The sequence below is a fragment of the Crassostrea angulata genome, chromosome 10 (assembly GCF_025612915.1).
Source record: "Crassostrea angulata isolate pt1a10 chromosome 10, ASM2561291v2, whole genome shotgun sequence".
Lineage (NCBI taxonomy): Eukaryota > Metazoa > Mollusca > Bivalvia > Ostreida > Ostreidae > Magallana > Magallana angulata.
In genome coordinates, this window is record NC_069120.1 from 27,658,512 (window position 1) to 27,681,754 (window position 23,243).

The 23,243-nt window shown below is 34.3% G+C and overlaps 1 protein-coding gene across 9 annotated transcripts in view; it reads left to right on the forward strand.

The window, feature by feature from the left end:
• LOC128167614 (ankyrin repeat and fibronectin type-III domain-containing protein 1-like) overlaps positions 1 to 21,615 on the forward strand; it is an 87,543-nt gene extending 65,928 nt beyond the window's left edge. For 8 of the 9 annotated variants that reach the window (XM_052833424.1, XM_052833426.1, XM_052833430.1 and 5 more), the window contains 21 exons: positions 5,572 to 5,702; positions 6,687 to 6,715; positions 7,822 to 7,932; positions 9,821 to 9,978; positions 10,306 to 10,428; positions 12,003 to 12,081; positions 13,260 to 13,363; positions 13,995 to 14,128; positions 14,872 to 14,950; positions 15,163 to 15,276; positions 16,878 to 17,066; positions 17,222 to 17,338; positions 17,443 to 17,533; positions 17,737 to 17,872; positions 18,042 to 18,155; positions 18,276 to 18,494; positions 18,676 to 18,842; positions 19,117 to 19,238; positions 19,461 to 19,646; positions 19,818 to 19,918; positions 20,036 to 21,615. In XM_052833424.1, the coding sequence (XP_052689384.1) occupies positions 5,572 to 5,702; positions 6,687 to 6,715; positions 7,822 to 7,932; positions 9,821 to 9,978; positions 10,306 to 10,428; positions 12,003 to 12,081; positions 13,260 to 13,363; positions 13,995 to 14,128; positions 14,872 to 14,950; positions 15,163 to 15,276; positions 16,878 to 17,066; positions 17,222 to 17,338; positions 17,443 to 17,533; positions 17,737 to 17,872; positions 18,042 to 18,155; positions 18,276 to 18,494; positions 18,676 to 18,842; positions 19,117 to 19,238; positions 19,461 to 19,646; positions 19,818 to 19,918; positions 20,036 to 20,776 (3,245 nt within the window). In that variant the 3' untranslated portion in view covers positions 20,777 to 21,615. Of the gene's footprint in view, positions 1 to 4,886; positions 5,116 to 5,571; positions 5,703 to 6,686; positions 6,716 to 7,821; positions 7,933 to 9,820; positions 9,979 to 10,305; positions 10,429 to 12,002; positions 12,082 to 13,259; positions 13,364 to 13,994; positions 14,129 to 14,871; positions 14,951 to 15,162; positions 15,277 to 16,877; positions 17,067 to 17,221; positions 17,339 to 17,442; positions 17,534 to 17,736; positions 17,873 to 18,041; positions 18,156 to 18,275; positions 18,495 to 18,675; positions 18,843 to 19,116; positions 19,239 to 19,460; positions 19,647 to 19,817; positions 19,919 to 20,035 lie in introns of those variants that run through there. The other variant, XM_052833433.1, reaches the window with a different exon arrangement.
• The last annotated feature ends 1,628 nt before the right edge of the window (positions 21,616 to 23,243 follow it).

Genomic DNA, 23,243 nt, shown 5'->3' on the forward strand with positions numbered 1-23,243 from the left:
AAAACATATGTTCATTTCTTTTGACATACAGTTTTAAATGCTTTTTCTCGTGTTTTAACATCTTATTTGTCCAAGATAATCATATGAAGAAGTAAAATCAAAGACCTGTTCAAACAGTTTTAGTAGTCTATTAAATTATCATGCACATCGTGAATGAATCCATTTCCTTAGGACATACTGTTCAAACAAAATATTTTATATAGACTTTTTAGAAAGATATTAAACTTACAATCTGCCTCATAGGATATATACATGAATTTAATGAGGGGTCAAAACGTGTTTTGGTAAGGTGCCTAAAGTTTCAGTATTGACAACTTCAGTGTGTTCCTGAAAGTTTATGTAAACACAGATAAAACAAGCTCAGGCTTTCAATGGTAAGAATGAGATAGCAAAAAAAAGAAATCGGCCCAATTTTAAAAGTTGAACAAAAAAAATTAGAAGGGTGTCTGGATGAGACTGTCTTGAGTAGAACGCTATATGCTGATTATACATATTGAATAAACAATTGAGGAACTGACTGCTTATAAATCATCCTATATCATAATGAATAATTCACTGTCGAGTGGAAGAGTCCGTACAGCGCACTACGTCCGCTGAGGCTCCATTGAGCTGTCGCGGATCATAATGAAAGCATTCCACCGAGATCAAATTTAGCTAAAAATTCATTCAGCTCTGAAAGTTTTCGAGGTTTGATTTCCAATTTGAAGACTAAGTTGATAATGATCAAGATTTTTAATCAATTTTCCAAATCAGAATAGCGCAGAGATGTATTTGATCAATTTTTCACCAGCACTCCTCAGTGGCTGATAATTATGTAGACTCAAAAGGAAAAGATACAAATATGCAACTTGGATGCAATTCTTTTCTGATTCTTAATGAACAAAAAAAGTTTTATTTTGATGAAATATTGTATACAGCATATCAAGATAAGACTTAATTAATATTAATCAGGAATTATATGCATGTTAAAACTCAGCTGCCATTTTTAGGAGTTTTGTTCGATCATGGACTTTTATTTCTGAATAGTCCATCTCAGCTGTCTTGCTTATGGATTCTGCAGCTTCTTTTTTTAAATTTGGTGGACTGCCTGAAGAGAAAGGGAGGCCTCTAATAGCAGTAGGAGAGAAATTTGTGAAATGATGAATGGCACCTACTCTGACAAGCTGTGAGCACTGGGTCTCATTAATGAAGAGGTTGTAGGATTTTTTTTCCTCTTCTGCTGTATTGGAGACAAAAAAAAACTAATGTGTCCTGAATAATTGATGCGCTTCACCAATAACCAGAAAAAAAGTCTAGTTAAGTTGTTGGGGAAAGTCAGAAAGTTCAGAGACTTCAAGGCTTTTTTTTTTCATTTTGGGGATTCTAAAAATTCAATCTTAAATGTTTAATCATGTAGAGCAACTTATTTTAAATAAGCGTGTTTTGAAAGAGTTTGAAAATTTAGAAAGGTCATGATCTTTAGAGAGGAAAGATAATGGATGTTTTCCAGTTGCAATGTGAATATTGATTATTTTTTTTTCAGTGTGAATTGTGTTTTTCTTATCTTGCAAAGAAAAAATATTTCAATCAAAAAACATAAATGTTAAAAATTCATCGTATGGCATCTGTTTTTAATGTTCTGTATCAGAATGTGTGAAATTTGTTCACTTGGATCATGATTGAACTGCTCAGCATGATATTGGGGGGGGGGGGGGGGAACTTTGTTTTATATACGAACAGGAAATGGAAACGGCAAATCATTACGCAACTTTAATGTCACACCTAAATGTTAACAAGCTTTCATTCTTGTAAAACACAGAGAATATTAGGTAGAACATATTATAAGATAACTGCTTTACAATGTTTCCATCAATGGATATTTCGTTTGTAGAATCTGCGTAGTTTTTATGCATGATTGTGTTTATGGAAAACAACACAAATTTCTGTCTTTATGAATACCTTATCATGTTGAGTTGAATACAATATCTTTGAAGCTCTGTAGAGATATGCCCTTAATTAACTATTGAACAACTTCTGTTTGAATGGGGAGGATATGGCTGATCAGTAATTCTATAGTATTACTCCCACACCTTGTAAAACAAATCTCGTCTTGGATGGATCATTTTATGTTGTGTTTTGCGGTGAATTCCTGTTGATCCCTACTCTTAACACATGAATTCGCTGTCCAAATCACCATAAAAAAAACGGCACCAAGCAGACTGTCGTTAGTAGATAGCTGATTGATCTGTATAAAGTGCTCTTATAGGTATAAAGAGACGGACCTTACTCCCACTTTATGGTGTGAATATCTGTGATCTACAATATTATTACATTACCGAATTCTTTTGTAAAGAATTTGAAGCATTGGAATGTTGAGAGAAAAAATAATAAATGCACCTTTAATCTGTTAAACTCAATTTGCAGATAACACAGAAAATTTCCTTTTGATTTGATATTTTATGTAATGATATTGGGAAAAAAGTCAACAAAAGATGCTCTTGAAAATTTTTATCCATTTGCCAGAAATGAATGAGTTTTTGGCTAATTTTCTTAATAGGTTGAGACAGTTCTGATATCTCTTTATTGGACTAGATCTTGGGTATATTTACGTGGTTTTATTTCTCCCGTAGAGATTTGTAGGGGAAAGTAGTGGGCACATAAACTGTTTAAAAACTTATCTGTGTTAGAAATGGGACCAAATTTTGTGCTAAGGTCCTTGTGATGATATCAAGGGGCTGACTTATTTTTTCTGACAGATTTAGGGATCGCATGCCAAGTCCTAAGAAGAGGCTTAACATTTCTTCTTTTGTCAGCAAGTTTACATGTAACATCTCAGCACTTCTGCAATGTGTTGTACTAACAGTTTCATATTCATTCTCTCTCTCTCTCTCTCTCTCTCTCTCTCTCTCATTCTCTCTCTCTCTCTCTCTCTCTCTCTCTCTCTCTCTCTCTCTCTCTCTCTTATTTTGATTTACCCCCCAAAGTACAAAAAGCCTACTTCAGATCAAGGATCCACTTCTAAAGATGGCTCTTGAAAGTGATTTCTTCAAGAATAGAAATAACTCATAGTGAATGTGTACTTTGTAATTCTAGTAAGGCACATTAGAAAAGACTGGTGATGTAATTTAAGCAATCACCTAATTGATGACCTGATATTTCTGTCAAACCAGATGAACATTTATAGAAGGAACAAATTAGTTATTCCATATGAAAATATATAGATATATATGTATGCCTTCTATGATCAAGACTTGTAAGCTTGATCAAGACTTGTAAGCTTCATCAAAATACTTAATTAGTACAGTGATATTAGCACACAGATAATCAATACTTTGAAATCTGTTTAAATTGATAATTTCTTGGGGAATAAACTTTTCTGTCTGGAGATTGAAATGAATGAATTTGACCTTTTTTCATTTTACATTATAATCATTGGTATGTCTTGAAGATGACATATATTAACTCAAACTTCATTAAAAAAAATTGAAAGGTAAAAATGAAATATGAGAAGATTTTCTTTTTGTATATGTTTCAATTTGTTAGTGAACGTTTATTCATTGAAATGGTAAAGCATGATAGCTTATAGCAAATATTTTGATAAAAAATTACTGCTACAATCAGTGGAATTTGTATGTTTATAAAGGTGTGTTAAAAAGTTATGTAGATATGAAACTAGGTGGGAATCTCAGATCAATCTGTTCTCAAGACTGAATCGTTCAAAAATTGGAATTCATTCTTGGATCCATTCTTGAGTTTAAAATAGGTTCAAATTTTAAATCACTTGTTGAATCTTCACAGTGGCCATAAATATTTAGCATACCATCCAATAATAAACATGGTACGGTACATTATTGACATTTTATGTTGTCGATTTTTAAATTTTATTTTAGTTTTCTGTCAGTACCAAATAATTGTGCATTAATTGACATTAAAATAATTCTTAAAAACCATTAAATTCTTACTTTGTTTTAATACAGAAGTTAATGATTGAAGTATATATTATGTCATTGAATATAGGTACAAGTGTACTTAAAAACAATTACCGGTATTTCATAGATTTTTGTTTTTTGTAATAGTTTTTTACCATTTGCAAAATCAAAAGAGCTGGTTATTGAAGATGTAAAGTAAATGCAAATTCATGATAACGATAATGGGATAAAAATTGACTCTGGTTGCATAAGAGTTTCCATCAATTTAACAAAGGCCATTTTCTGTGACAGTGCGACTCCATTGATCTGACTATGTGTTAAATGCTCAGGATCCTTTGATACTTAATTAATGAAATACTTTCCTTGCTAGGTTTACTATTGTCAATCTGTGTATGATAGGCAAATCAATTAGTGCCCAAACTCTGATTATATCCATAGAGTATTGATGTACTCCAGAAATGTCCCTGGTAATCATAGATTTTGCATATATACTTCAATTTGTATGGATAATTAATTTGATGAGCCGTTGGACTGTCTCTAAGGTTTGAGATCATTAAAAGTTTGAATTTTCAACTTATTTTCACTGTAATCTAGATAAAACAGTTAAAAAATTGTACTTTTAATGATAATAATAAAATATGATAGATTTAAAGTGTCAAATAGAGCAGAGACATTTTTTATACCTGTCCAATAGAACTGTCAACGCAATTGTATCTTTGATTTATGAATTTTTAACCATTTGATATATATAGTATGATTAACACATTGAAAGATTTACATGTATGGTATAGTAAACATATTGAAAGTGAAACAATGCAAAAAGTTTTGTATTTCAGTCCCAGCAGATTTTTTTCTTTCCATAGGACATGGTTAAATAACAAGAACATATTGTTTATCACAAAACAATGCCTTGATAGGTGAATATTGAAGCTATGATTGACAGATTGGGCACAAGGTAAATTATGACGCGTGGCAACACTTTCTTCAGATCTGATTCAAGATAGCAATGTATACATCTGTTCCGAGGTTGTCGACTCTAGTTTAAAAATATGGATCACAGAGATTAAAGTTGTCACCTAGCAGAGGTGAGGCTGGAGAAAAATTGCAATGTCACAGTGATATTCCCATAGGAACTGAACGTTATTTTGAATGAACCTTGACTGAAGATAACATTTGCGAAAGCCTTAATTGGCGAGGGAGAGAAAAGGTTGGAGCCTTTTTATGAAGTGTTTTGTTTTGTAATTATGGGTGAAAAGTCATTTGGTTTTTACTGTGCTGTTGGACAAAATTATCTGTCTCCATGCAACGTCTGCAGTTTAAGGATTATAGATTGGAAAACAAGAGCTGGTTTAATGACTCTAAAGTAAATTTCATGAGTCGAGTAAACTAATAAGATTTCCATAATTATGTGGGTGTTGTACATTTTTTGTGAAAGTGCTGTGTCCTGTTTTGGGGACATAAAAATTTTAAAGAAGTGATTAAAAAGGCTACTAGTATGACCTTAAACAGGCAATGAGCAGCATGTAGCAAACAAATTAAAAAGCTCCAACAAGTGTGGTATTTATGTTTCAGATTTGTTTAAATAATGAAAGAAGATAAGATGTTTAAAGTTGGAATTTTCTGTTACAGATTTTTTGATTAGATTGGAACTTGTGTATTTCAGGGTCGGCGTGGAACTTTGAAGATGACACCGATTCTACGACTTCCTCAGAGACCATGACCAGCGTGTCTGATGACGGTTCTATAACGCCAAAATCCTCCACCCAGCTCTACTATACCACCCCACCCAAGGCTGTGAGTACTCGCTAGCATAGACCCCCCTCTGATAACATGTGTATCATTACAACAAAGTTCTTTACAGTGGTGACATCCATGACATTCAAACATGCAAGTCATATTAAGTCTTTTATTTCATGATCTGATGACATTTATGAAATACGGACAATCAAGAGTTGCATGGTTCTTCAGAATAAAAATATAAAGAAATCGTTATTGGTTTGAAATCAGCTATTATAATTTTGGGCCTTTTTAGATTTGCAAAAGGCACATTTCTATTTTTGGTTCAGTGAATCATTAAAGAAGATTTTCTTTTTTCCTGATCAGCTGTTCAGCTGTCAGTTAATTATTCTTATTAATTACGGAAATCCTTCCTAAAAAAGAAAAGAAAGGGTTAGTCATAGTAGTGAGTACGTGCTGGTCAGAAGCTATATAGCTAGAGCATGGCATGACTAAGAAATGCCAGCAATGTTTCTTATAGCCAGAGCATCTTCACGATCTCCCCATAGTCGTGACTTGATGGTGAATGTTTACATTGTGGATATCCATAGATTACAGTGTCAAGTCAGGCAAAAGAATGATCAGCCCCCCAAAAGAAACACTGATGGGATAAATGTATATATATATATATTTCTGTCTATCTCCCATGAAGTAGAAAAAAAAAGGTTCATGGAGGTTCATAGAGCACAGATATATTTTCAGATATCCGACTTTTTTCGCCCTGAGTATTGTAATCTTTGCTCATCATGAAGGGATCAGGGCTCTGTTTTGTGCACTTCATCGTGGTTTTTGGGGATGCACTTGATGGCATGTTTCATAAAATGATTGACATTCTCTAAATTAATGACGTATCGGCATAAAGGGATATGTGTGTTTTGTCCCTGATAATGCGGCCATGTAGTAAAGTTGTGATGAAAAGTGTTCACATTCTGTGAGATTTTGCGTTAAGGCGAGTGAAGTATGCACCTAATTCATACTAAGTGGATTTTTTCTCATTTTCAGAACATGGTCAGAAATCAAGATGAGAAGAGGTAAGAAAATTTTCTTCTCTCTGCCTTGTCAAATAGAAAAAAATACATGATTGTTATTGAGTATTTGTAAATACAGGAAAAATCTTTGGCTAAAAAATATGAGATAAGGAAATTTGTTAGGAGCTTTGTAATCTGAGAATCAGCTATATATTCTTTTCAATTTTAATGAAACCCATCTCAGATGAAATTCTAAGGTTTTAATTCTCTATCCTATTGAGATATAAAAAAAAATTATTTGCATAAAAACCTCCAAACCATGTGAAGCTATTCAAAGAAAATTAGTAGATATTGAATTCTTTGAGATTCTGCATAAATTTAGATTATTAAATGTACTTTACATTTAAAAATGTTTGCAAACTTTTGGATGACAAAAACAGAATAAATGTACTGTATTATTTTTACTCAAATTGTCTCTCTTCAAATAAGGATCAGTTTCTCATTCCATCTCACCATTGTTGAATCAGAGTTACTCCCCTTTTGTTAGCAGCCAATATGTTTTGGATCAAAGCTTATCAGAATTTAAATCATCAGTTTTCTTGGGGTGTTTATGGGCTCTCTTTAACACCTCATTGATTTGTAATGAGACATTCTGCTAATGTACCTCGATCTGCAGTTTTAACTTGCTTCAATGCACCACTTCCTTGGGGAACTCCTTGCAAAATTAAAGTTAACAAACTGTTATTGATGGCCGTCAAAGCCTTTTAGAGGGTACAAAAAATCATTTTGCATTAAGATTTGAGAAAAAAAAATTAATGAGTGCATGTGAAAAGATGTTTGCTAAAATTGATCTTCAAACTGTCAAAATTTAATTTTAAAGGTGAGGCACTAGGTAAGAGGGAGTCTTTAAAGGGGGGGGGGTTAATTTGTTCATTTATGATAAGTGCATAGATGTGTCAAACCATCTGCATGACTTGTCAACATACTCAGATATCTAGAAGTATACAGACATCGAGGTAAAACAAACACTTTCAAGACCATAGTGTCCCAACTTCATCGGCGACCCCCCTCCGGAGATATTAAATAGCTCACAGTTCATCTGAGTAAATAACACACTTGAGTGTGAACATTTGACAGTCTACATGTCTTTGATTTTCTCCTGGATTTAGATTGGAAGGTCCCGGTTCTTCGCTGTACAGAATTCCAAGAAGACTGAGTCAGAAGGATCGGATCCGCGAGGATTTGATGCACGACAGGCAGAGATCTGTGAGCTTAGACTGGTGAGTCTCCTCTTTACACTCAAACTCAGCTATCATAAACTTATAATGCTTAGATATGTCCCGAGCTCAGCTTTAGGCAGCAAGTAGTAAATTTAGGTTTCTAGTCAATGATAATGATATTTCTGAGAAACAATGCATCACCAAATAAAAAAAGTATGGATTAACCTGTTAAATTGGAATACTTAAATAGATATCATTCTGTCCTAAATCTAATATTTTGGTTTTTCTTCATAATTGTGTGTTACTATGCCAATGTTTATCGGAGGTTCGTACCCTTGTACAGAAATATAGCAGAACTTGTCAAATCGAACACAGTAGTTCTATTCCTGCATTCCAACCATACTCCTAATTCCAACTGTACTGGTACTATAGAATTCCTTTGCTGTGGTACCATTAGATTTGACACTGACTGTTCACTTCTTCAGAGAATCCGTGTTCTAGTGTGAGAGTGAATAGACAAGCATCACTGTAGATAAATGTATTTAGAAGGGAACTGTAAGGTTGATTTTCCCCTTATTGCAGACTATATATGGAAAAGAGAGAGAAAAAATTCAAAAAGTATTCCTTGATGTGTTTTCAAGCTTTAAATCTGCAACATTAAAATTCTATTCTCCCTACATACCAATAATCTGAGTTTAAACTTTGATCTTGAATTTTGTCAAATATTTTAATGGGGGCTTTGGAGTGGATCAGCGATATAAAAAGAGAACTTGTCAGCTACGCATGTAAATTGTAATGCTATGTTAAGAACTATGCAACAGCAATCACAAGAATTCATGGAAAAATTTCAATAATTTATTATGACTTATCATAATCCATAGAAAAAATCAAAAATTAATTTTGTTCCCATCATGTATGAAGAACTAAGTAACAAATATACCTATTCCCTGGATAAACAAGATACAGAAACCTTTTACCTGGGTAGATTAGCCAGGTAAAAAAGCATTCGAAATTGAAATTGTGATTGAGATGAAAAAACTCTCTCGGGCCTGTCCACGACAGATTTAGTTTCTGTAAGGGGTGACAGCGAGAGCATTAAACTCGGGGTGCAATATAAATTAAAGTTCGAAGCCTTATCAGAATTTAAAGATTAATGGAGAGAATTGAATTGAAGCTTTGTTAAATTCCTGGGCATTATTTTGCATGCACAATGCCAATATGGAAGACATATTCAAATTTGTTGATATTACGAGCAATGTGTCTCAGCACGTCTAGAGTATATACGTACGTCTATAACGTGCTTTTCTTGGGACAAGAGATAAATAAAGTCTTCTAGCCGGGGCTTACCTGGCCATAACAAAATATTATTAAAAGTCGTGAGCTGATCAGATCCTTTTCTATCTGTGAAATGAAAAGTTGTCGCTTGTTGGAAATTGATAAAAGGAGATGTTTATTTAAAGTCAGTTGTCATTATGTAAAGATGGGATTTTAATAAATTCAACGATTATGTGAGTATATAATTGTGAGGAAGTGTTGGATGAAATTATTGTAAGGTGTCTGGCAGAGCCTGTTTGAACATACAATTTTTTTTTTTATTATTGAAATAAGGTTCAGTGTTGCTCCTTAGGAATACTGAGGTGATCTGATATTAGAAAAGATAAGCTTCACTGCCAAGAGATATAACCCAAAGTGCAATTTTCATTATAAAAAGGTTATCTAAAAATTGCATGCTAACAAATTTGCACTTTTAATTACAACCAGACCCACTATGAAGGTGTTATTCCGAGCATCTTGGATTAGCTCTGTTCCCTCCGATTCAGAGAATCCCTTTGAAGTTGGCGCACTTTCCTCTCGAAAATCTCTGCACTCTGGCTTTTCAAAAAGTGTTCTGTTCATTGTTTCAAATCTGCTGTGATGGTCTTACAACGATGAAGTCTCTTTGTTTCAGTGGGGATGGAAGAACAATTAAAGTTTTCATGTCCAATGGGGAGGGACTTGTAATGGACGATGCACCCGGAGGCCTACCCCACAATAACACCGCACCTGTCCAGTTGAGGAACATGAATGGAATCAATTCTCCCAATCGATCATCTAGGATACTTACAAGTGCGTGAAATCTTTTTTTTAAATTTCGTTGACTCATTATTAACTGTGAATGTGAATTTATGCTTCAGTGTTTTTATCCAACTTAAGTTTGGGTAGATTGGTGTCAGTGATTTCAACTATGTTAATCCAATTAGAACTGCCTTTTTGGGGTGCGATTTAATCGTATTTATATATTGTCAAATAATTTCTGGGTGCTACAGTCATTCAGACCTAGAAGATGAGGTACCGTTTAGAAATTAGTAAGTTCTTGGATGTAATTTTCTTTAAATATTCCTTAATGAATACCAATATTTGATGTTTCAAAAAGTTTTCATTTGTTTATTTTAGCCACCCCAAAGAAGAGGGGATCTACTAGTAATTCCTCCAACAGTGATCCCGATAGTTTGTCTCCTAACAAAATGTACGATAAAAGAAAATCGGATAAGGACAAAAAGTCTGTTGATGTCAGTGGTATGTACAAGTCTTGTTTTTAAAATATTAGGAACTTCTGTTGAAGTATGATACTCAAATTGATCGTTTTGTAAGGGTTTGATATCTGCATGTACAAGCACAGATCTTGATTATTATAAGACAAAAATCCAATCCTTCTTTACAAAACGTGTCTCTCCCATAAAAGAACAAAAAGACCCTGGTCATCAAAAGGTTTTAAATAGTTATATAGGTAAGGTAATCCAAACGTTAAAACAAGATAATCTTTATCTGATGGTTTTATTAATCCTGGTCATTATCTTTTTGGGATACATACCCTTCCTAGAAGGGAGGGCTTGTAATCATGCATGCCCAGATCTTGATTCCCGGAGATTAGCAGAGATTATCACAAACATTGTAATCCCTGTTGGTCATTTCTTGAACAAATATGGCAAAATCAGTTTTTATGGAGGTGATAAAAGCCATCAAAGGGTTTAGAGCCCTCCCTTTGTCGCTACATTGACATGTTTTATGTTTGCCTTAGACCTTTAGTCTTCACACTCCCTTGTTTCGCACTGCCTAGAGGAATCCCCGTGACCAATCATGCAGTGTTAGATCACCAGGTAGTCCAATCATTGGCTCTCGAGGTAAATTCAAAATTCTGTCCCGAACAAAAGCATTGAATGGAGAACTTGTTGTTTTTTTTTCTTTGATCTGTGTAGGGAGGTGTTTGTGTCCTCATATTTTTCTGTCATATATTCAAGATGTCTTACTAATGAAGGTCATATGAGAAGGTATGTTTGATATGAAATTTATTGCATTGTAATATGTGTTTAAAAAAAGATTTTTAAAACGTGCGTCATTCTTTTGTGAAATTTAATAGCTATGAGTAATTTAAAGATATTTATCATTTGGTGATATTTGAAGGGTCTTGTACCCTTTTATTAGACTTTGTCTTGGCCTGATGTCACTTTAGTGCACAGTACATTGTGAGGGCCCCGGCCCTGCAATTAGGAAGTTGACACTGAAAAACATAATGCATTAATGTGCTAGTCATATAACTCATGATTTATCCCATATATATATCAATTGTCTTTGAATTCAAGGTGTAAAATTTCTTGTATACCTTTTCCCTAAAGGTTTTTTTTATGATAATGGTTCGTGGTTTGTACAGAAACATAATTATAGGACTTAATTTTGTATGGTAATCTAAGTGTCATGTCCAGTGATTTATAGGTGTATGTTTTCCTAATTGTCAATTATTAACCATTAAGATTACAAGAAAGTGTTAATAATGGTATCTGTCTAAAACATATACCAACGCTCTTCTTTTGTGTTTATCCATCGGACACTAAATTGTTAAGAGCTTTTATTTCTATGCTAGAAAGGAACCCATTTGGGGAGATGGACAATTATTAATTAAGTATTAATGAAGATGTGCATTAATTGTTAATGGAAATTGAAACACTACAGTGTGAAATAGAATGTGCATAAAATCATGTGGTGTATTGAATTTCTGTCTTAAGTAGGTCTCATCTTAGGTAGGTCTCAAAAATTGGTTAGTAAAAATGTTAGCTATTAATATGAAATATTTAAATTAAATGTTTTTTTTCCAGCTTTGTTTGAAGCAGTGGAACAACAGGACTTGGACTTGGTGAAGAATCTCCTGGAAGTAGATGGACTAAATATTAACAGGTAAAGGACCTCGGGCTCATTCATTAGAGGAAATCTTATTGAAGAGAGGTGCCTCAATCATTATTACCAGTAGGCCTTTGATAGGTCTGGTAGGGGTTTACACATAAGGCTGTATATTACAGGGGATGTTGACCTTATAGCTTTATGTATATGTAAGCACTATTAATAGGTCTTTTGTTTTTAATTCAAGAGATAGCATCAAACCACAGACAATAATCTTATGAGTGCAGTATGATATTGAACTAAATCTGATTAAAACTGCATGATGAAAATTAAAAAAAAAAAGAAGTCGTTAGTATAATTGGTTTGCCTGTAAATTTTGAAAAATTATCCAAGTTTATGGAGTTTAAACTATTTCTATTTTCGAATATTTATCTAAAGGAAAAAGTCTGCATGTCTCATAGGAATTCCAAGAGAAAGATTAATGAATGTCTAAACGGGAATTTCCTAGTAAATTGCTATAGCTTTGATTAAATTTTAAAGGGAAGTGGCCAGGGGATGTCACTGCAGTGTTGTTTGTTGCTAAGTTGCATAACTTTAATAGTATTTGATAAACTAAGCCCCCCATAAGGCCCTGTTTGACAGACCTTATACTCTAGGAATCGTAAACTATGGATAACTTTTATCTCGTGAAAAGTTTCGAGATTCCTAAGTATACATCTGTGCTAGAAAAATCGATAGTTTTAGATAAGATGTTGTTTAGAATGGAAGTAAAAATGTCAGATCAAACTTCTCTTCTTTGAGTTATGGTTCATATTTATATATGAAGTGTATCCGAGAAAAAAAACTCCACTACTTGTTAGAAGGGGAATTGAATTCTCCAACAAACACTTCAAAGTGAAGAGAGAGGGAGAGAGGAACAATAAACTGATATTGAATGTGAATTTTTTTTTTCACTCTGCTTAGTAACTTCATAATCATTGCAAGAGATCTTGACCAATTTTCAAGAGAATATTACCATAAATTCCTATTGTATTTGTTCTTCTGACATCATTTTGACTCCAATTTCATACATTTTTATCAAGGGTTAGAAGGGTTTTCATTATTATTCATTTTAAAGACGTTTGTTAAAAAATATTTCAGTTGTGAATTTTTAGTGAGAATCAAATAAAATGGTTCTCATTATTTATAATACTTCAATAAAAATTTTTAAATAGTTTTTTATGATCATTTTTCAGTGTGAATTCTGAGGGTCTGACCCCCCTGGATGTAGCTGTGATGACCAACAATATCCCTATGGCCAAGATGCTGCTGTTCAATGGCGCCAGGGAAAGCCCATTGTGTAAGCTCTTGCAATACTGATAATCCTCTGTAGATAAGTTAAAGGAGCCCACTGTCAAGTGATACAAGAGAATTCAGTAGCTATAGTATTTCATCTAGCTGCTCCTCCTCCTTAAATCTTGTCAAGAAATTCTCTTTTGTTTATCAAATAAAGCAAGGTTACCTCAAATATGTGCCAATTTTTAGCACAGATTCCTGCATTCTGTTGCTTGCTCAATATCAAGGCCGAGTTATGCATACCACGCGGGATTAAACTACATAGTTAATCATTTTGCCCTTAAAGATGATGGTGCCACTTCATCCTCAGCCATTGATGTCCTTGAGTAACAATTTCACAATACACAGCCTCTACAAGAGCTCACCAAGTGTTTTCAGATGAGCTATCGGTTTCATGAAAAATGAGAAATGAATTTGGCATACACTTCAATTGTTTTGTTTTGTTTGTCAATGCATGTGAAGTTTTGTGAGTTGGTATTTAGTCAGAGAATTAGAGCTGAATTCCCCCACTCCCTGCAACAGTGACTTCAGATCTATCTGATAGTAAAATTATATAGGAGAGTTTTGGGATATACTATTTGAAACACATCTGAGACAACTAATGATGGGCTTACTCAGACACTTTTCGTCTACAGTTTTAAAAGAGGACACACGCTCCGCCCGGCTCGATGCCTTGGTTTCTGATGCTGAGAAGAGGGTGGTGGATTTATCAGCAGCTATTCTAAATGCCTCCTCAGGAAGCAGCTCTATGTCCAACACACAACAAAAGGTCTGTTCTGTCATATTTAAACTTTTTAAAACCCCATTGTTTTAAAATTACATCATGAAGGAGATTTTTAATTAAAGTACATATTTATGAAAAACTATTTAAGAATACACAAGATATATCAGTCCAATCTCCAAAATACTAGGTTCCTTTTAATTAATTTTTGAAGTTATGTAGACCTTATGGCACTAGTCATATTGAGAAAAAAGATCATGGATTAAATAACAAACAATACTGTTATTTATAAAGGGACAAAAAAATTTGTGGAAAGGAATTTTAAATAGATACGGCACGGATATATGCCACCTGTACTCGAGCATTGTTCTTATTTGTCATAAATCATAAACCTTCATAAGGGGCTGAATAAGGACCCAGTGAAACGCAAGGGTGTAAGGAGGCTTTGTTAGTGGGAACCTGACACTAGAAGTAGCCAATGTAATGTTTTGATTGAATATTTTGTTAGGGGATTAAATAAGAAGGGATTTACTGGTAATCTTGTTGAGAAGCCCAGAAATGGATTGGCACAAGAGGTTTTTGGATTACGTATCTGGAGGCGGATTAATGGTCGTATTTTAGTCATGTTAAGGGCTAGATGACCAGTGAACTTCACAGTTGGTTTTCCCTTTGAATTGTGTCAAAATGTTTTATTTTATGTAAATGGAGAAATGTGGGGAATGTCATAAAAAGGAAGATGCCCTGTTAATTGATGTGAAAATGAACTCTGTTCCCTTTCATTATTTGAACAGGAAAATGAGAAACAGTTAAGTCACTGGGAATTTCGACACAAACTCCTAAAAAGAATGAAAGCAGGATACGACCATGCACGTAAGTCCAATTACAAAGTTATATAATTATGTAAACTGCATTTAAATTAATTTTACATAAAGAGAAAGAAACACTGAATCCCAATTAAGTTTTGTCATTTATTTATAATTGGTTTTAGAAAGTCATATATTTTATATAGTGATCTTATTTAGTTTGACTGAGTTGCATGTTAAGGTATAACATGTTATTATATGATTTGTGTGTTTGAACAGGTACTCCCGACCCCCCAAGCTATGTCAGCCTCACCGTGGCGAGCAGCTCTTCCTTACTAGTCAAGTTTGATGAACCTCTCAATCACAATGGCGCTGTGGTCACCCGTTATAAAGGTAAGGGAAACTTTCACATTAATGGGGAACTCAATTGTTGTGACTAAGAATTGGAAAGACTATGTCATTAAAAGACAAAATGTATTCAAAATTAACAGTGAAGTACTAAGTAGACGTCAGAGACACCTTTCACTTTCCAATGTTTTCTTCTTCTTCTTTTGAACATATAAAAATGAGTTATCTTTTTTTCTCCTGAAGTAATCAATAAGTAACTCGACATAAGAAACAGAAAACTGTACTAATGCATGAACAGATTTTTACAAAGTGATCATATCCAAAATTTTTTTTTATAAATTTGTGAGGAAAGCACTCAGTTAAGCCTTGCATGATGCCAACATTTTTATGGGAATAGAAAATATATGAACAAAAAACAACCATTAATTAATAATTAATTGGCTGAAACCATTTAGGTTCAGTATGTGCTATATTAATTGAACTGTTTACCTCTGTCTGTCTAAAATTAGCCAAAGTATACTAAAGATTAGGAGTCACGAGTGCACAAGTTGATCATTCCATCAGCACAGGTTTTATTGTAACATCTGAACCCTGAACCAAAAAAAAGCCAGCTGTAGAAAACTGCATGTGTTAATTAGAAAACATCAGCAGATCTCCCCAATGGTACAGTTAAGGGATGTGGTTTTAGCATCCTTTGAATTTTTGTGGCCATATGGATGTAAGAAATGAACAATGCACTTACAATTTATTTTTATGATGGATATATGACAAACTTACAGACAGACAGAAATTAAAAAAAAAAGTAAATAATGGGGATTGCAAGAACAAAATCAATAGGAATCTTTATCAGCAATTTGAAAACAAAGGAGTGGACAAAATAATCTGTAAATATTTTGAAAATTATAAATTATAGGATTGGAAATAAATGATCTGCTATTTGGAGTAATGGACAAATTATTGTCTGAATCAAATGAAGCAATTTACAAAACTGGTAGGCTTGTTGGTTCAATTATCAGAGATTGTAAATATGTTTATCCCTAAAATGAAACAAATTTTGCGCAGTGTTTTTATTTATTTTTTTCCTTGTAAACAAATTTAGTGTACTGATTAATTTTTATAAGCCCACTGGGATTACCTGCATTAATTATTTATTAAAGAACACTCTAATATACCTGAGTGGATGATGGCATTGCCAGTGTGTAAGAGAGAGAGAACAGAAATAAATGCAAAGAAGCATAGCCACAATGTCATTAAAATATTGCGCAATCTCTGCAACTGAATGGGAAGGAGAAAATAGCCGTCTATTTATTTATCCCAACCTGATACAAACACAACAGAATCCCGCACACTGTGGTGGGTTCCCCCCGTTGTCTGATCGCTGATGTAAACACAATCAAAACCTCTCGTAAAAAATCACAGTCTCTAAAGTCATCTTGCATGATTTTCATCAGTTGAAAGTAATTGCTGTTTATACTGCAGTGGAGGTATAGAATCGTCTCTTTCTTTCATTTTTTATTCTACAACATGCACCGGCGCTCTTAGTCAGCATTTCAGGGACCTGAGTAGATGATTACGAAGCAGTTATATAAATCACAGGTTTCTTGTTTAGAATAAAGGTAAAAGGTTCCTGTGCTTGTTCATTACAGTCGAGTGGAGCTGCTTCGATGACTTCATCCCACTGGCGGGGGAGGAGCTGGTGGAAGACATGAGACACTTGGAGCACGAAATCAAGGGCCTGGCCAAAGGCAACAAGTATTTCATACGGGTGGCCGCCTGCAACATGAAGGGATACAGTGGCTATACGGTCGCCAAACCTGCTTATGCTGTTCCTTCAAGTGAGCTACCTCCCTTGAAGCATTTTCTTTTACATTAATTTTTCTGAAAGTTTTGGGAGTATATATTTAAATTAAATTTATTTTTTTTTAGTGAAAAAGAATCTTGGCCTTTCGATTCACAAAAATTTAATGAATGATGTTTGAAATTGTTTTAGGTTGGAGGGACGTGGACAACTCCACTTTATCCAGAACAGAAGGAAAGCTGAAGTTATTAGACGAGCTCTTCTCTCAAGTAAAACATCTGCGGCCAGCAGATGCATCAGAATTAAAAGGTATCCTGACATGTTAGTCTGGTAACATCTGTATGAGATTTACTTCATTATTTAATATCGAATAAGTCTAGCCTTTTACTGTAATCCTCTTTGTTTTATTACAGATAATGTCGGAGACTCTCCACTACAAAGGAAGCGAAAAAGCTTAAAAAACCTCTTTACCTCTGCTCCAAAATTCTACAAATCATTAAAAAGGTATGACATTTGACAAGTGTTCCTTCAATTTCTCATATTCATCCCAAAAATCTAGGTGTAGAATGAAGTCTTTTAAAATATGTTCTGCTTACTGACAGTTTTCAAGCTCAATAAGTCAAAATTTAAATCGTGATACAAGTCCTCTCTCTATATTCAATTCAAAGTTAATTCCCATTCATTTTTTATTGATATTTGTATTATAGAGGAGTGTATCTTGCCTGTTTGTTGTACCATGGAGACAAAGTACTTGTGACCTCTGATGACCAACTTCCTGTCGTAGAGGTCGATGAAAATTTCTCCGGACCTTCAGTCAATGCAGACTTGCACTGGCTGATGAAGGTAAGATAGGAAAGGTTCACAGTAGTGTATCAGGACAAGGACATTTATTAAAACCACCAGCTACCGAGAGAATTTTGGATTGAAAGTATTTGAATATTTTTAGATATGTACATTATATGAAGGATTTGGTTGATAATTAGAATACTGATTCCATGTTGTCTCTCCTCAGATTTCCTGTACATGGGACGATGTGAAATCACTGCGTCAAGACATGGAGAAGAATACTAGTGCTGGCACGATGCACTTCAGATACAAACTTCTACAAGCTGTCTCAGTGCTACAGGTAACGTCAAGAAGATTTGTATGAAATTCGATCCTGTTTTTGTCATGTTTCCCTCGGGACAATCGAAGCTGTTAAGACAACTGGATATATCATTTATTGACAATTTAATCTACTTTGCAGGGAGCATTAGGAATTTATGATTTGGGCCAGTTCCATTTCAAGCCGCTGAAAGACTCCAATGGCTGCATTGTTTTAACCACTGTGTGTAACGTGAAGGATCCCAAGGCCGTTATCCTGAGTTCATCCAAGTGGGTGAGCTTCGCCAAGTTACTACGGCGATCTTCAGGCACGGGATCCGAACCCCAAGAATCTCTGGAGGTCCTAGTCAGTTCTGTCTCGGTGAGTACAAACCTAGGGACACAACTTTAACAAAGCTTACAGATGACACCAAGAAATCTTCAAGTGTTAAAGGGGAGTTTACAAGGGGATATATTCTTGATGCTTCCAATCTGTTTAATATTTATTTTTTTGAATCGGCCATACAGTTTTTTAAATGACTTTGTTTTATACTATTCAACAGGAAATGATTTTGTATCATCAAGTAAGCAGCATTCGCCTTGCGAAAGGCCTATACCTCGGCTACCTCAAACTTCAGGCGTCTCTAGAACTCAATCGAGTGTTGGTTCCCAAGAAAGCCCCAAATATTCTTCCCAACATCAAAGTGAGAGATTGTCCAAATGTCTCCAGGTACATTTGCTGTTTTCTGATTTTGTCCTCAATAGTAAACTAGTGAATTTGAAATATTTTTTCATTGGAATCTTAACCTACATGCACTGATAATTTGTTTAATGTGAGCACAACACTTAACATCAAAAGTACTTTAATTAAGATAATTGCAAGACAAATTTGAAATAAGAAACTTTGTAAAGAAGAAGTGAGAGAAAAATGATTAACATTAACAGCTCAGTGGCATAAACAATGAGAGAGCTTGTAATTTCTTAAGTGTATCCTTGTGTTGTAGGGAGGAATGGGAATGGCTGCAGTCATTGAATGCGGATCAACAAGTGGCTCCACCTACCCAAACACAGGAGGAATTCCGTAAACAGCTCGCTCAAGCCACTCAAAAACTCTTTAATATTCTAGGTAGGTTTGCTTTGTAAGTAATTATGACAGATGTATGTTAAATATGCTATCCATTTTTATGTTATGAATTGAAACATTTAGGCCATTCATGTGCCTGAATTATTTACAATTCAATTACAAAAACTAGGAAATAAGTTTTTCGTAGTGTCTAGGAGGAATTAAAGGTTTGTTGTGTTAGGATTTGTTTATAGTTTTATTAATTAATTGTTGTTTGTGTTACAGACATATCAGAGAACTTTGCTGCTAGTCACCGGATCTACGACGTGGAGGTGATCGAGTTCAGTAACGACGTGGCGTTTATCCTGATCCTGCCGCCAGTGGAGGAGGTTTGTCTGGTCCCCGGTCAGAACGACACCATGACGGAGAAAAAGGACCTCACACTGCTCCCTGTCCAAGTCTTTGAAATGAGTAAGTGGATTTTGGAATGTTCTCTTTTTTTACCATGAAATCAATAAGGTTTTTTTTTACAAAAAGGAAATTGTAAAGCAATTCATTTTTTTTTCCTGGACATCCCTGAGATTTTTTTTTTAGAAAGAAAATTTCCAAACGTAATTTGATGATTTAATTTCCTTCCCACAGTTCACATGTGCACCTACCAGACACAGCTCATCAACAGATACTCCAGACTGTCTTCAATACTGGAAATGGACCTCTGTCTTGCCCAACAAGTTCAGCGTGAGGTATAGCATCTTTGCAACTCAATTATTTCATCACAATCTGAAACTTATGAGTAAATGTGAGTCTTATGGATATAATTTCAATTGCTTTTTTTATAAGAACATTTTTTTTTTCGAAAGGCTTTCTCAACAGAAGAACTTGCACCTGCAAAAGAAAGAGTAGAGAAACTTTCCAACATACAAACCACAGTGGACAAGAACTGGAAATCCACACGGTGGATAATGGACATTATTACATATGCAAGAGACAAGAGTATGCGAGGAGGCATACTGATGAGTGAACTAACCTCACCACCCAAAGATGTGTTCAATTCTGAGCTGGAGAATCCCAGTGAAGATGGTCTGTTTGACAACAACAACTCACAGACTGGCTGTCAGTCTGTCGCCTGTGACTCAAACGAAATCAGTGTTGGAAAAGACAACATCAAAATTGCCAAATTCTACGATCCAAATGATGAAGAGCCAAAGACAAATGGACATGTTAAAAAAGAGACAGGTGAACCGAGTGGGCCAAACTCGGGTATTCTACAAGTGTACGCTGCTTACGACACAGGATTGTCTCGCGGCACTCGTGTGAGATTACATGTGACGGAGAAAACAACTTCAAGAGAAGTGATCAATCTGGTGGTGAGACAACTGAACAAAACAGTGACCCAGAAAGGGAAGACTGGTCCTCAGTACCGGGAGGACCAGTTAGACGAGTTTTGTCTGGTGGCCGTGATTGGTGCTCGCGAGAGAATTCTGAGGGACGACTACCAGCCTCTCCACCTTCAAAATCCCTGGACCAAAGGACGGCTTTATGTGCGAATGAAAAGTAACTTGCTGGCTGCCATTCAGCAAGGCCATGCTACAGAAGTGTGAACTAACAGTGCTTTATGATGGACCTACAATCAGTGGACACTAGCTTTACTGTCATGTGATCATTCCTCTTCTGATAAATGGGTCATGTTTTTCAAAATTTATCCATTCCAAAACTCACAAAAAATCAAGTCCATTGTCATTCATTAAATAATCACTATTCATTGAAATTAACTAGTCAGTACACACATTGGGTAAATTGTGTTTAAATTAATTTTTAACTAATTTATTAATGCAAATCATTTCTCTTTTTTACCAATGATATTGTATTTTTTTCATGGCATGATTTTTTTTTCTTAACTTATAAAATATATCATACCGTTTATCTTGAGAATCTCTTGTGTAGGGAAAAAGAAAAAACGTCTTCCAGAAATGGCATGTAGATGATGAAAATATTTTCTTCTTTTTAAGCATATTGTGCAATTTCCTATTTTAAAAATGGTGTTCAACTGAATTTCAAAAGAAAAAAAAAGTTAGGAATGTTATTTAATTTATAATTTTGTTTTTGTTCTTCATTGGTGTTGTGACTACTATTCTTAAATGTTTATTGTTATAAATATTTATTTTATTTTAACATGGTACTCAAAAATCCTGATCTTGACCTTTTATAAGTAAATCGAAAACCTAATTTAAACAATGTACAAATGAAGAACACTCCAATCCTTAAATGATACTATGAAACCAAGAAACAAGATTTTGACAAACCTTTTTTTCTGGGTCAGTTGGTCAATCCTGTCTGTGAGGTAGATGTGATAAGCCTACTGTGATATATTTATTTTGTACATCTTTTTTCTGTTGGCTTGTGTTTTGAAAACAGCTAATAAAAACCAAGAATATCAATATACAGGTGTTTCTCTCTTGTTGAGTATACCGTCATATATATGATGGGTCCATATTTGGATTCATCAGAATAGTCGGAAACATCAAAATTTTATCATTTATGGATCAAGGATGGAGCAGAAAGAGCAATGATAGTATGGAACTGAATGTACTGATGATTTAAAATTTTGGTCTTTCAATATTAATTAGCGATCTGTCTCTTCTTTTTATTAAGAAAGTGTAAACAGTTTATACGTTTCTGAAATTGCTCTAATAAAATCACGTGGCGAAAAAAATTACAACCTCCAAAATATAGTCACTGTGTATTTCATATCGGAACTATACAAAAGATAATCTTCTTTGGCATTCTGATGATGGAGTTCTATTCGCTTTTCGCTATTCACTATTCGAATGGCGAATATAATTCTGTGGTCGGTTCGCTATTCAAATTACCGTAAACATGCTAATAAACGTAAATTCAAAACTTCATATAAACTTTCCGTTTGAATTGGGAAAAAAAAACCAGTATTATAGTAAAAATTATTACTTGCTGACCTAACCTGAACATTGACATAATGAACACGACCAGTAAGAGGCTTAGCTAGACTGGCGAAAATGGGACATTTTGTATAATACAATTATAATTGGATATCTTTCAAGGGGCTGGCTAGCACCCTGTATCCAATATTTGGTCCTTCATATTAGGTGAGGATGGGGCCCCGGCAACGCCCAGTCAACTCTTATAAGGAAATCGATAAACGGGGCGTGAAGATTTCAGTTAATTAAGCTGTTTCTATAGAGTTAGTGTAAGTTTCCGTAAGAAATAGAGAAAATAATATTTGTAGATGTAAATACAGCAGATTTTATTCCCCGATACAGTAAATACTGTAAGGAGTGAACCAATTTTTATTTGCGGTGGCATTATTTCGGGATAAACTATATAGTGATAAAATGGTTCGTTGCAACAAAATTTTACATTAGGAAGTCTACATTAAAGATCTTGAACAAATTAGGGCATTAATAAATTGTTTTGCTGCGAGAACTATTCGTAACAACGTTGTTCTTCAAACCATAGTGAAACTTTCTCGCACGCGAATAAAGGTTGTTTTGTAGCTTTTCTTAAAACACAAGTAATTTAATGTCTTTAACAAGACACTATCCATGTCATATTTGCACGCCCAGAGATCCATTCATACTTCATACGATAATTGTAACAGTAAACAGTAAACAGTTGGCATCCGACAGTTGGCTACACCATGTGAAATTCCATAGCTGGTGAACACAGTTTTGTTTATTTGTTTGCAAAATCTCGACTTTTTTCATTTAAATATTTTTTTCTTAAAAAGGAAAAACAACAAATGGATTGCGTTTTTCTCATGTCCACTTTTGTTTTAAAATGATTAGATTCATGGTAGATTTTCATATTATTTTTTTTTAATGGGCTACTCATACTTTTTAGGGATATCCTCTTTAAAATGGTCAAAGCATGGGCTAAAGTAGAGAAATAATACGAATTATTTTGGCAATAATATCATTTTTGTCAGACTGCTTTTGCTAGCCTAGCTACTGATTTGAAATACCCTTGATACCAAATAATCAGATATAATTTTACATTTTGTATATATATTTTGCCACTAAGTTGTGAAATTTG